Genomic DNA, 13301 nt, shown 5'->3' with positions numbered 1-13301 from the left:
ATGAGCGATTTTTGCCACATATATTTGACCTCTGACCTTAAAGGATGACCTTGACCTTAACCTTTCACCACTCAAAATGTGCAGCTCCATGAGATACACATGCATGCCAAATATCAAGTTGCTATCTTGAATATTGAAATATTGCAAAAGTGTACATTAAATGAGCGATTTTGACCCAAATATTTGACCTTTAACCTTGGAGGATGACCTTGACCTTGACCCTTCACCACTCGAAATGTGCAGCTCTATGAGATACACATGCATGTCAAATATAAAATTGCTATCTTCAATATTGCAGAAGTGACATTACATGAGCAATTTTGACCCATATATTTGACCTTGAAGGATGACCTTGACCTTTCACCACTCAAAATGTGCAGCTCCATGAGATACACATGCATGCCAAATATCAAGTTGCTATCGTTAATATTGCAAAAGTACTCATCAAATGAGCGATTTTGGCCACATATATTTGACCTCTGACCTTGAAGGATGACCTTGACCTTAACCTTTCACCACTCAAAATGTGCAGCTCCATGAGATACACATGCATGCCAAATATCAAGTTGCTATCTTGAATATTGAAATATTGCAAAAGTGTACATTAAATGAGCGATTTTGACCCAAATATTTGACCTTTGACCTTGAAGGATAACCTTGACCTTGACATTTCACCACTCAAAATGTGCAGCTCCATGAGCATGCCAAATATCAAGTTGCTATCTTGAATATTGAAATATTGCAAAAGTGTACATTAAATGAGCGATTTTGACCCATATATTTGACCTTTGGCCTTGAAGGATGACCTTGACCATGACCTTTTATCACTCAAAATGTGCAGCTCCATGAGATACATATGCACGCCAAATATCAAGTTGCTATCTTCAATATTGCAAAAGTTATTGCAAATGTTAAAGTTGGCGCAAACCAACCAACAGACCAACCAACAGACCAACAGACAGGGTAAAAACAATATGTCCCCCACTACTATAGTGGGGGACATAATTATCATTTAATACAAAGTCATACTACAGATGATTTTTATTTTTTTAAATTTTTCAATACAAATGAAGTCACATATTAACCCTTTCCTGCTTAGAAACAAAGTGAAAATGGCTATATGCAAACAGAATAAAACCGAAACAGCCTGCAAATACATGTAACTTGCAGGCTGTTTAGGTATTATGCTGTTTACCGCTCACCCGTATCTTAGGGTTGGAAATGAAGCCTCCAAAACTTAAATTTATTACAATTAGCCTTAGGCTTTCCAATCCAGCTTAAATGAATATGTTTAACCCTTTACCACTTAGATACGTATTTTCCATGTGTAGGCCCTTAGAAAGATACATTCAATTAAATACCTTTCTTACTTAATTCAATTTTTAAAAAGCTTCATTTCCAACCCTAAGAAACTTATGAGCAACAAACAGCATAAAACCTGCAGGGCTTACTCTGCCATTCACCAAATTAGCCAATGGCTACAAATTGACCAATTTGGCTAAAGAAAATTCTATTTGGCTACAAGTTTTTCTTTATTAAAACTTAAAAATAGTAAAAAATAGCAGAATTTTGCCATAAATAGGCAAATTTGGCTAAAGAAACTTTTGATCCAGGGGAAGCACTGACCTGAACAGACTGCGAGTCACTCACAGGCTGTTCTGGTTTTATGCTGTTTGCATATATCCATTTTCACTTTGCTTCTGAGTGGGAAAGGGTTATACTCAACTTACCTGCAGCATACTCAGGGGCTCGTTCAGTGTGACGGGCATAGATATCTTGGTGAGGTCCTTGCCGATGTTCCTGAACAGCAGATTCCACAGGGACACGTCTCCCTTGTCTGACTTGGGAACCGGCAACTTAGACCGGCGCCCGGTCTGGAACGACAAGATGCGGTCCTCTGAAGCTGCAAAACAAGGAGAACTTCAGGCATCGTCCCTTTAACATGTAAACATAAGCTTCAGGCATCGTCCCTTTAACATGTAAACATAATCTTCAGGCATCGTCCCTTTAACATATGAACATAACTTCAGGCATCGTCCCTTTAACATATGAACATAACTTCAGGCATCGTCCCTTTAACATGTAAACATAAGCTTCAGGCATCGTCCCTTTGACATATGAACATAACTTCAGGCATCGTACCTTTAACATGTAAACATAAGCTTCAGGCATCGTCCCTTTAACATGTAAACATAAGCTTCAGGCATCGTCCCTTTAACATGTGATTGCTTAATGATTACAATTTTATGTTTTATACACATGTTATCAAAATAAACTATTTAAGTGTTAATATAACAAGCTATGATACTTTTGAAATTCAATTGACACTAAAAAAGTTTAATGTAATAACGAGTCATACTCCCAAAATGGGGAGAAAAGGCCATGTGTGGGTAAAAATCTATCACCATTCAATAAGAGTTGAATAATATGGGTGGACTAGGAATCCATACCAACTGTGTCAGTATTAGAAATCCATAACAACTGTGTCAGTATCCAGAGGTCAAAAATTCACTGATTTCAGCCTTGTTCAGAGAAAACTAGGCCTAATGCAACTGCCTAAACTGTGATCAAAGATTAGCCAGTGCAGTCGGCACATACCAATAAGGGACTACATTTTCTGCTTTTAATAAAAATTTCTGTTTGATGAAAGTCTTTTTAAAACAAACAAGATGTGTTTGTGAAACACAATGTCCCCCTATATGACGTTTGACCTTGAAGGATGACCTTGACCTTGAAGGATGACCTTGACCTTGAAGGATGACCTTGGCCTTGAACTTCCACCACTGAAAATGTGCAGCTTCATGATAATGCCACTTTGAAATTATTTATTTTTACCTTTGACCTTGAAGGATGACATTGACCTTGAAGAATGACCTTGGCCTTGAACTTACACAACGCAAAATGTGCAGCTCTATGAGAACGCCGCTTTGATTTTTTTTTACCTTTGACCTTAAAGGGTGACCTTGACCTTAAAGGATGACCTTGACCTTGAGCTTCCACCACTCCAAATGTGAACTTCCACAACTCAAAATGTGCAGCTTCATGATAACACTGCTTTATTTTTATTTTACCTTTGACCTTGAAGGATGACCTTGACCTTGAAGGATGACCTTGACCTTGAAATTTCACTATTAAAAATGTGTAGCTTCATCATAATACCGCTTTGAAATTATTTTTTTGACCTTTGACCTTGAAGGATGACCTTGACCTTGAAGAATGACGTTGACCTTGAACTTCCACCACTCAAAATGTGCAGCTTCATGAGAATGCCGCTGTGAAATAGTTTTATTCTTTTTTTACCTTGAAGGATGACCTTGACCTTTAACTTCTACCACTCAAAATGTCTAGCTTTATGATAACGCTGCTTTGAATTATTTATTTTTACCTTTGACCTTGAAGGATGACCTTGACATTGAAGGATGACCTTGACCTTGAACTTCCACCACTCAAAATGTGTAGCTTCATGATAACGCCGCTTTGATAAAAAAAAAATCCCTTGAACTTGAAGGATGACCTTGACCTTGAAGAATGACCTTGGCCTTGAATTTTCACCACTCAAAATGTGCAGCTTCATAAGAACCCCGCTTTGAATTATTTTATTTTTTACCTTTGACCTTGAAGGATGACCTTGACCTTGAAGGATAACCTTGACCTTGAACTTCCACCACTGAAAATGTGCCGCTTTAAAATATTTTTTAAATTTTTTTTTTACCTTGAAGGATGACCTTGACCTTTAACTTCCACCACTGAAAATGTGCAGCTTTATGATAAGGCTGCTTTGATTTTTTTTTTACCTTTGACCTTGAAGGATGACCTTGACCTTGAAGGATGACCTTGACCTTGAACTTCCACCACTCAAAATGTGTAGCTCCATGATAACGCCGCTTTGATGATTTTTTTTTACCTTTGACCTTGAAGAGTAACCATGACGAATGACCTTGACCTTGAACTTCTACCACTCAAAATGTGCAGCTTCATGAGAACGCCGCTTTAAATTAAAAAATAAAAATGACCTTTGACCTTCAAGGATGACCTTGACCTTGAAGGATGACCTTGACCTTAAAAGATGACCTTGACCTAGAACTTCCACCACTCAAAATGTGCCGCTTCATGAGAACACCGCTTTGAATTTTTATTTATTTTTTACCTTGAAGGATGACCTTGACCTTGAACTTCCACCACTCAAAATGTGCAGCTTTATGAGATACACATGCATGCCAAAGATCAAGTTGCTATCTTCAATATTGCAAAATATGGCCAATGTTAAAGTTTTCGGACGGACAGACGCCATATATTTGACATTTGACCTTGAAGGATGACCTTCACCTTTCACAACTCATAATGTTCAGCTCCATGAGATACACATGCATGCCAAATATCAAGTTGCTACCTTCAATATTGAAAAAGTTATGGCCAATGTTTAAGTTTTCGGACGGACAGACACCATAAATTTGACATTTGACCTTGAAGGATGACCTTGACCTTTCACCACTCAAAATGTGCAGCTCCATGAGATACACATGCATGCCAAATATCAAGTTGCTATCTTCAAAAGTTAAAAAGTAATGGCAAATGTCAAAGTTTATTTCAGACGGACGGACAGACTGACTGACATACTGACTGACAGTTCAACTGCTACATGCCACCCTACCGGGGGCATAAAAATTATTTTTTTGGTGTGGGGGGTGGAGGGGGGTCATTTATTTGATATTCTTTAATTAAAAAATAATAATGGGGGGGGGGGAAAGAGGGGATTCGGGGGGAGGCATGGGGGATGGTTTGGGTGGAGTCTATTGTGGTATGTCAGGTAAGAGTTGTTTTGTCAAAGTATCAATCAAATTAATCATAAATAAAGAAGTTATGGCAATTTTAGCAAAATTTAATAATTTTACCTTGATAGTCAAGGTCATTGAAAGGTCAAGGTAAAATTCAACTTGCCAGGTACAGTGCCCTCATGAAGAAATGTATTTGAAATTTAAAAGCAATAGCCTTGATACTTTTGAAGTAAAGTGGATCTAAACACAAAATGTAACCATATATTCAAAGTTACTAAGTCAAACAAGAGCACCGCCTTGCAGGTGCAGACCGCTCATCTATTTTCTTTTTAAAGATGAAGGGACTCTCATTTTCAATCACAAAGGAGGGAGGGGTGGAGTGAAGACATTTATTACATTATCTTTCAAAAATGCGGAAAAAAATGAAAAAAAAAAATCGGGGGGGGGGGGGGGGGGGGGGTGTTGGTGAGGGGGGAATTCTTGGGTGCGATGGTTGGATGGTATTTCAAACATAACATTTTTAACCGTTTCAAAAAAAACAAACTTGGGGGGATGGGGTGGGGGGGAGGTATAGTGTGAGGGTGTGGTGGTCATTTGTGAGATGATCTTAAAAAAATATAAAATTATGGGGGGGGGGGGGGTTGGGGGGAGGGTGGAGGGGGGTGGGGGGGGGGATTCTTGGGTGCGATGGTTGGACGGTATTTCAATCATAAAATAATAAAAATAAATATTTGTGTTTTTTGACCGTTTATAAAAAAAATTGGGGGGTGGGGCGGGGGGGTATAGTGTAAGGGTGTAGTGGTCAGTTGTGAGATGATCTTAAAAAAAAAAAAAAAAAATTATGGGGGGGGATTCGAGGGGGGGGGGGGAGGGCACGGGGGATGGTTTGGGTGGAGTCTATTGTGGTATGTCAGGTAAGAGTAGTTTTGTCAAAGTATCAATCAAATCTAATCATAAATAAAGAAGTTATGGCAATTTTAGCAAAATTTAATAATTTGACCTTGAGAGTCAAGGTCATTCAAAGGTCAAGGTAAAATTCAACTTCCCATGTACAGTAACCTCATGATAGCATGAAAGTATTTGAAGTTTGAAATCAATAAGCTTGATACTTAGGAGTAAAGTGGATCGAAACACAAAATTTAACCATATATTCAAAGTTACTAAGTCAAAAAAGGACCATAATTCCATAAAAATGACAACCAGAGTTATGCAACTTGTCCTTTTACTGTACCCTTATGATAGTTTGCGAGTGTTCCAAGTATGAAAGCAATATCTATGATACTTCAGGGGTAAAGTGGACCAAAACACAAAACTTAACCAAATTTTCAATTTTCTAAGTTTAAAGGGCCCATAATTCCGTCCAAATGCCAGTCAGAGTTACATAACTTTGCCTGCACAGTCCCCTTATGATAGTTAATAAGTGTTGCAAGTATGAAAGCAATACCTTTGATACTGTAGGAATAAAGTGGACCTAAACACAAAAGTTAACCAAATTTTCAATTTTGTAAGTATGAAAAGGGCACATAACTCTGTCAAAATCCCAGTCAGAGTTACATCACTTTGCCTTCACAGTCCCCTTATGATAGTTAGTAAGTATTGCAAGTATGAAAGCAATAGCTTTGATACTTACAAAATAAAATGGACCTAAACACAAAACTTAACCAAAATTTTCAATTTTCTAAGTATAAAAAGGGCACATAATTCAGTCAAAATGCACGCCAGAGTTATCTAACTTTGCCTGCCCAGTCCCCTCATGATAGTAAGTAAGTGTACCAAGTTTGAATGCAATAGCATTGATACTTTCTGAGAAAAGTGGACCTAAACGCAAAACTTAACCAAAATTTTCAATTTTTCGAGCATAAAAAGGGCACATAATTCTGTCAAAATGCACGCCAGAGTTATCTAACTTTGCCTGCCCAGTCCTCTCATGATAGTAAGTAAGTGTAGCAAGTTTGAATGCAATAGCATTGGTACTTTCTGAGAAAAGTGGACCTAAACGCACAACTTAACCGGACGCCAACGCCGACGCCGACGCAGACGCCGACGCAGACGCCAAGGTGATGACAATAGCTCATAATTTTTTTTCAAAAAATAGATGAGCTAAAAAGGGCCATAATTCCTTAAAAATGACAACCAGAGTTATGCAATTTGTCCTTTACTGTCCCCTTATGATAGTTTGCTAGTGTTACAACTATGAAAGCAATATATATGATACTTTAGGGGTAAAGTGGACCAAAACACAAAACTTAACCAAATTTTCAAGTATAAACATGGTTCAAACAGAAATCTCAAACCTAAATTCTAGCACTTTTCAAGGACTTTTCAAGGCAAAATTTTCATTTTCAAGGCCGAGAACCGTTTGTTAGTTTCCTTACAAAAAATGCATTTTCAAGCAAGTTTAACACAGTAAATATCATTTAATTGCTCAAACAAATTAAAATTATTCCACAATAACACATACATGTTATTTTTAGTTATTGCATACATGTTTTCCATCCTTAACTCAACGAGTCTCACATACAGTTTGTCAACCAGTTCCGGATTATCAGCAGTTGCGATTAATTTGAATTTAATTTTCCATAATGCCCCAATAAAAACAAAATGATAAGTGTCTAAGATATACATTAGGTAAAGGAATAAATTAACAAAGTTTTAGCAAGAAATCTTTTGTAAATAGCTTACAGAGTGGAAAAATGCAGCAAAAAGTTAACCAGAACTGATTGAAGGAGTTATGTTTTGAAATGTGCATATGGATATAGAAGGCTTTATTATTTTCATAAAAACTTTTTGCTGATTGAAAACAAATGCTATGACAATGTTTTGAAATACTAATTCTGTAAGTTGAATGATTTTTAATAATTTTCCGAAGGGTGAATTTAATTGGCTATTTTTGACAAAAAACTGCATATGCCGTCTGGCCTACCCTGTTATCATACAAAATAAATGTTACCCTTTATTTTTACATCTTCTCACATTGACACTAAATCCCGAAAGAAATTATTGTGGTCAAAAGAATAAAAGTTTTTGCCGGGTGATTCTTAACTGGTTAAATGACTGTATGTAATTACTTTTTAAAGTTATTACCAACCAAACACATTGCTTCTCAATTTCATGTTTTCTTTGTGGGTTTCCTCTTTCTCGTGGCTTTTCAAAGCACTTTCCCCCATCCCCCGACACTAATGGTCTTCATACAGACCCGACAATGTGCTTTTAGAATGTCCTTTGTTTTTCTGTACCTAGTAATATTCAGTTAACCACCCTGGTTTGAAACGACACTTCCCCATCGCTGCGTTTTCACTCGCGAAAATTGATCACAATGGAGAACCTCTGACATAGTACACATAATCTGTGACGTGTACGCATAACGTTTCGTACTCAATAGTGTACGAAACTTATGTTTCGGACTCAACTTTTTGCGCGAAGGAATTTATGATAAATTTTCGTGATATTTCCCTAAAGAACGATTTATAAGTTTATAATTAAAGCCATGATAAAAGTAATTTTGAGCAGAAATGAACATTTTCAAGGTTTTTTAACATGAAATAAGCACTTTTCAAGCACTTTTTCAAGGCCAACCTTAGTTTTCAAGCCTAGGACTCGTTTTCAAGCACTTTTCAAGCCCTGTGCAAACCCTGATAAAGGGCCCATAATTCTGTCAAAATGCCAGTCGGAGTTACATAACTTTGCCTGCACAGTCCCCTTACGATAGTTAGTAAGTGTTGCAAGTATGAAAGCAATAGCTTTGATACTTAAGGAATAAAATGGACTTAACACAAAACTTAACCACAATTTTCAATTTTCTAAGTATAAAAAGGGCACATAATTCTGTCAAAATGCAAGCCAGAGTTATCTTACTTTGCCTGCCCAGTCCCCTCATGATAGTAAGTTAGTTTACCAAGTTTGAATGCAATAGCATTGATACTTTATGAGAAAAGTGGACCTAAACGCAAAACTTAACCGGACGCCGACACCAAGGTGAAGACAATAGCTCTTTTTTTTTTTAAATAGATGAGCTAAAAATGGACACTCGATAAGAAAATTTACGTTAATTTTAGTTCGGTAACAAGATGTATGCAAAAGGAGCCAAGCATTCTGAATGCTGTCTGCAGACAGTACTCACCACTGTGTGCTATGCTCATCTCTGTGTCGTTGTCATCACTGATCTCTGAAGATATCTCCTCATCGGATCTCTGTAATTCAATTAGAGAACAACCATTGTTGTTTTTTATTACAATAATTGCTTATTATTATTATGACAATACAGTTGTGTAAAAGCTTTATACAAACATATCGAAATGTTAATGTGGAAGTTGTAAACAAATACTATAATATTTTTAAGCAAAGAATGCTGATAAAATTTGATGTTTTTCATACATAATCATTGCTTTATTCAATCATGAGCTAAATTTTTGCATTGCACCACTTGTGGTACTATAACTGATCACTACCAAAACCAAAAGAATTTCCTTCATCAATTGTAGGGTAAAAAATGAAAAATTGCAGTGAGACGAATAAAATGAATGCTTCATTTTGGGTTACCCAACAATCTTGACCTTCTGAGTTAGTCCAGGTCCAAAACAAGAGTCAATGTCAAGGTCAAAATGAGGTCAGACAGGTGTGTTGACAGTATTTACCCTTTACCACATAGATCAGTTTTTTGACGCATTTGTAGTCCCTGAGAAAGTTTCATTTAATTAAATACTTTTCTTACTAAATTCAAGTTTCAAAAGCTTCATTTCCAACCCGTACTTACTGATTAGCAGCAAACAGAATAAAACCTGAACAGGCTGCGAGTTACCAGTTCTCGCAGGCTATTCTGGTTTTATGCTGGTTGCAAAAGCCATTTTCACTTTTTACCTCTTATGGCGGAAAGGGTTAAAAATATCCTTTCATGTATCAACTCTTTGAAGCAAGCATTATTGATGTTACACCATGATTACTTCACATAATATCATTTTAGCCCCCTTCATTACTGACTCTAATATCATTTTTGCGCCCTTCATAACATACCATCAATAGCACTTTAGCCCCCTTCATTACATACCATCGTATCATTGTTGTGCCCTTCATTACCTACTCCCAATATTAATTTAGCCTATTTCATTTAATACCCTCAATATTATTTCAGCCCCCTTCATTACCAGTGCTCCAGCTAGGATTTGAAAAGGGCAGGGGGGCTTTTTTGTCAAAAGGGCACTTTCGACCCGCAGTATTTTGCCAAAAGGGCACTTTGGACGCCCAGTATTTTGCCAAAAGGGCACGTTGGACGCGCAGTATTTTGCCAAAAGGGCACTTTGGACGCACAGTATTTTGCCAAAAAGGCACTTTCAGCACGCAGGCATTTCTGGAATGCTTCTTCTTGCATGTTAATTTATATTTTATTAATAATTGTTAGAATATATTATTCCCATTATGATTAAACAATTCAAATATAATGTCTACAATGAGGTATACATTAATTACAATGTATTGTAATAAGAGATTTACTAATCATCATATTAAAAAAAAAAAAAAAAAAAAAAATATTCAATTATTTAGGCCTAGCCAGAGCACTGATTACATACCCTCATATCATTTTTGAGCCCTTTATGACATACCCACAATATCATTTTTGCCCCCTTCATTGCATACCCTCCATATTTTTGCATCCGTCATTACATACACTCCATATTTTTGCCCCCTTCATTGCATACCCTCCATATTTTGCACCCGTCATTACATACCCTCCATATTTTTTCGCCCTTCATAACAAACCCTCAATATCCCTTTAGCCCATTATATTACATACCCTCAATATCATTTTAGCCCCCTTCATTACATACCATCAAATCATTTTTGCACCCTTCATTACATACCTTCCATATTTTTTCGCCTTTCATTATTTACCATAATATCATTTTACCCACTCTAACATAATAATTAAGCCACCTAAGAGTGTGTTTTTTTTATAAAAAAATGCATACTTAAGTGACTCAAGTGACATCTGAAAATCTATTCCTTTGTTCCGATGAATGGATGGATGGCCAATAACTATATGCCTCCCGTTTCAGTAAATGCCAAGGGGATAGACATAACCAGGTATCTTTTCATATATATTGGGTCAGTCATTAATATATATTCCCACCTCTGATGATGAATCACTGAGTGACTCCAGGTTATTTTCCTCCACAGCGTCGTAGTACTCTGACATTGTGCAGCTCTCAGCAGAGAATGATTGAGTCAAACCAGCCAACTGAAAATGTAGCAGAGTAAATAACATCAGAGAACGACCGAGTAAGACAAGCCAACTGAAAATGTAGCAGAGTAAATAACAGCAGAGAATGACTGAGTCAGACCAACCAACTGAAAATGTAGACCAACCAACTGTAAATGTAGCAGAGTAAATAACAAGAGAAAATGACTGAGTCAGACCAACCAACTGTAAATGTAGACCAACCAACTGTAAATGTAGCAGAGTAAATAACAAGAGAGAATGACTGAGTCAGACCAACCAACTGTAAATGTAGACCAACCAACTGTAAATGTAGCATAGTAAATAACAGCAGAGAACAACTGAATCAGACCAGCCAACTGAAAATGTAGCAGAGAAAAAAGAAACAGGGAATGACTGAGTCAGACCAACAAACTGTAAATGTAGCAGAGTAAATAACAGAAGAGAATGACTGAATAAGACCAACCAACTGTAAATATAGCTGAGTAAATAACAGCAGAGAACGACTGAGTCAGACCAGCCAACTGAATAGCAGAGAAAATAACAACAGAGAATGACTGAGTCAGACCAGCCAACTGAAAATGTAGCAGAGAAAATAACAAACAACAGAAAATGACTGAGTCAGACCAACCAACTGTAAATGTAGCTGAGTAAATAACAGAAGAGAATGACTGAATAAGACCAACCAACTGTAAATATAGCTGAGTAAATAACAGCAGAGAACGACTGAGTCAGACCAGCCAACTGAATAACAGAGAAAATAACAACAGAGAATGACTGAGTCAGACCAGCCAACTGAAAATGTAGCAGAGAAAATAACAACAGAGAATGACTGAGCTAGACCAACCAACTGTAAATGTAGCTGAGTAAATAACAGAAGAGAATGACTGAATAAGACCAACCAACTGTAAATGTAGCTGAGTAAATAACAGCAGAGAACGACTGAGTCAGACCAGCCAACTGAAAAAGTAGCTGAGTAAATAACAGAAGAGAATGACAGAGTAAGACCAGCCAACTGAACATGTAGCAGAGTAAATAATAGAAGAGAAGAACTGAGTAAGACCAGCCAACTGAAAATGCAGCAGAGTAAATTACAGAAGAGAATAACTAAGTAAGACCAGCCAACTGTAAATGTAGCTGGCTGCGTAAATAACAGAAGAGAATAACTAAGACCAGCCTGCGGAAAAAGTAGCAGAGTAAATAACAGAAGAGAATAACTGAGTAAGACCAGCCAACTGAAAATGTAGCAGAGTAAATAACAGCAGAGAACATATAGATAGGGAAGCTACAAAAAGCTGGGTGCAAACATTTTTAGCATAACATGGACTGATTGAAATTGACATAATTGGCTTGATCGTTGGAAAACCAATATCTTTGAATTTCCATGCAATACTTGTCATATTGTACACAAACATAACATACCCTGCGCTCCATGGGGCTGCCTGGAGGGCTGGAAAGGTGAAGGTCAGCCAGTGCTGACTCGCTGTGAATGAGGGCGAGGCGGGCCTTCAACAGCTTGTTTTGTTGGCATACCTGAAAGAGCAATATGAGTCGCACCCTTGGAAAACGGGACTAAATGCATGTGCATAAAGTGTTATCCCAGAGCCCACACAGGCTAGTCAGGGACGACACTAGCCAACTAGAGCCCACACAGGCTAGTCAGGGACGACACTAGCCAACTAGACCCACACAGGCTAGTCAGAGACGACACTAGCCAACTAGAGCGTTATCCCAGAGCCCACACAGGCTAGTCATGGACGACACTAGCCACCTAGATTGTGTTGAGCCCACACAGGCTAGTCAGAGACGACACAAGCCAACAAGATTGTGTGAGCCCACACAGGCTAGTCAGGGATGACACAAGCCAACTAGATTGTGTTGAGCCCACACAGGCTAGTCAGGGATGACACTAGCCAACTAGATAGCCCACACAGGCTAGTCAGGGACAACACTAGCCAACTAGATTGTGAGAGCCCACATAGGCTAGTCAGGGACGAGACTAGCCAACTAGAGCCAACACAGGCTAGCCAGGGACGACACTAGCCCACACAGGCTAGTCAGGGACGACACTAGCCAAATAGAGCCCACACAGGCTAGTCAGGGACAACACTAGCCAACTAGAGCCCACACAGGCTAGTCAGGGACGACACTAGCCAACTAGATTGTGAGAGCCCACACAGGCTAGTTAGGGACGACACTAGCCAACTAGAGCCCACACAGGCTAGTCAGACTACACTAGCCAACTAGAGAGCCCACACAGGCTAGTCAGGGACGACACTAGCCAACTAGATTGTGAGAGCCCACACAGGCTAGTC

General features: G+C 38.1%; 1 protein-coding gene across 4 annotated transcripts in view; it reads right to left on the bottom strand.

The window, feature by feature from the left end:
- LOC127848382 (oxysterol-binding protein-related protein 3-like) overlaps nt 1-13301 on the bottom strand; it is a 102598-nt gene that overhangs the window by 25608 nt on the left and 63689 nt on the right. For all 4 annotated transcript variants that reach the window (XM_052380815.1, XM_052380817.1, XM_052380816.1 and 1 more), the window contains 4 exons: nt 12409-12519; nt 10900-11007; nt 8896-8965; nt 1731-1903 (listed from right to left, as the gene is read on the bottom strand). In XM_052380815.1, coding sequence (XP_052236775.1) covers nt 1731-1903; nt 8896-8965; nt 10900-11007; nt 12409-12519 — 462 coding nt within the window. The remainder of the gene's footprint in view (nt 1-1730; nt 1904-8895; nt 8966-10899; nt 11008-12408; nt 12520-13301) is intronic.

Source organism: Dreissena polymorpha, chromosome 10 (assembly GCF_020536995.1).
Source record: "Dreissena polymorpha isolate Duluth1 chromosome 10, UMN_Dpol_1.0, whole genome shotgun sequence".
Classification (NCBI taxonomy): Eukaryota; Metazoa; Mollusca; class Bivalvia; order Myida; family Dreissenidae; genus Dreissena; species Dreissena polymorpha.
Note: the sequence above shows the minus strand (reverse complement) of the source record. Positions and strands in the feature narration are given on the sequence as shown.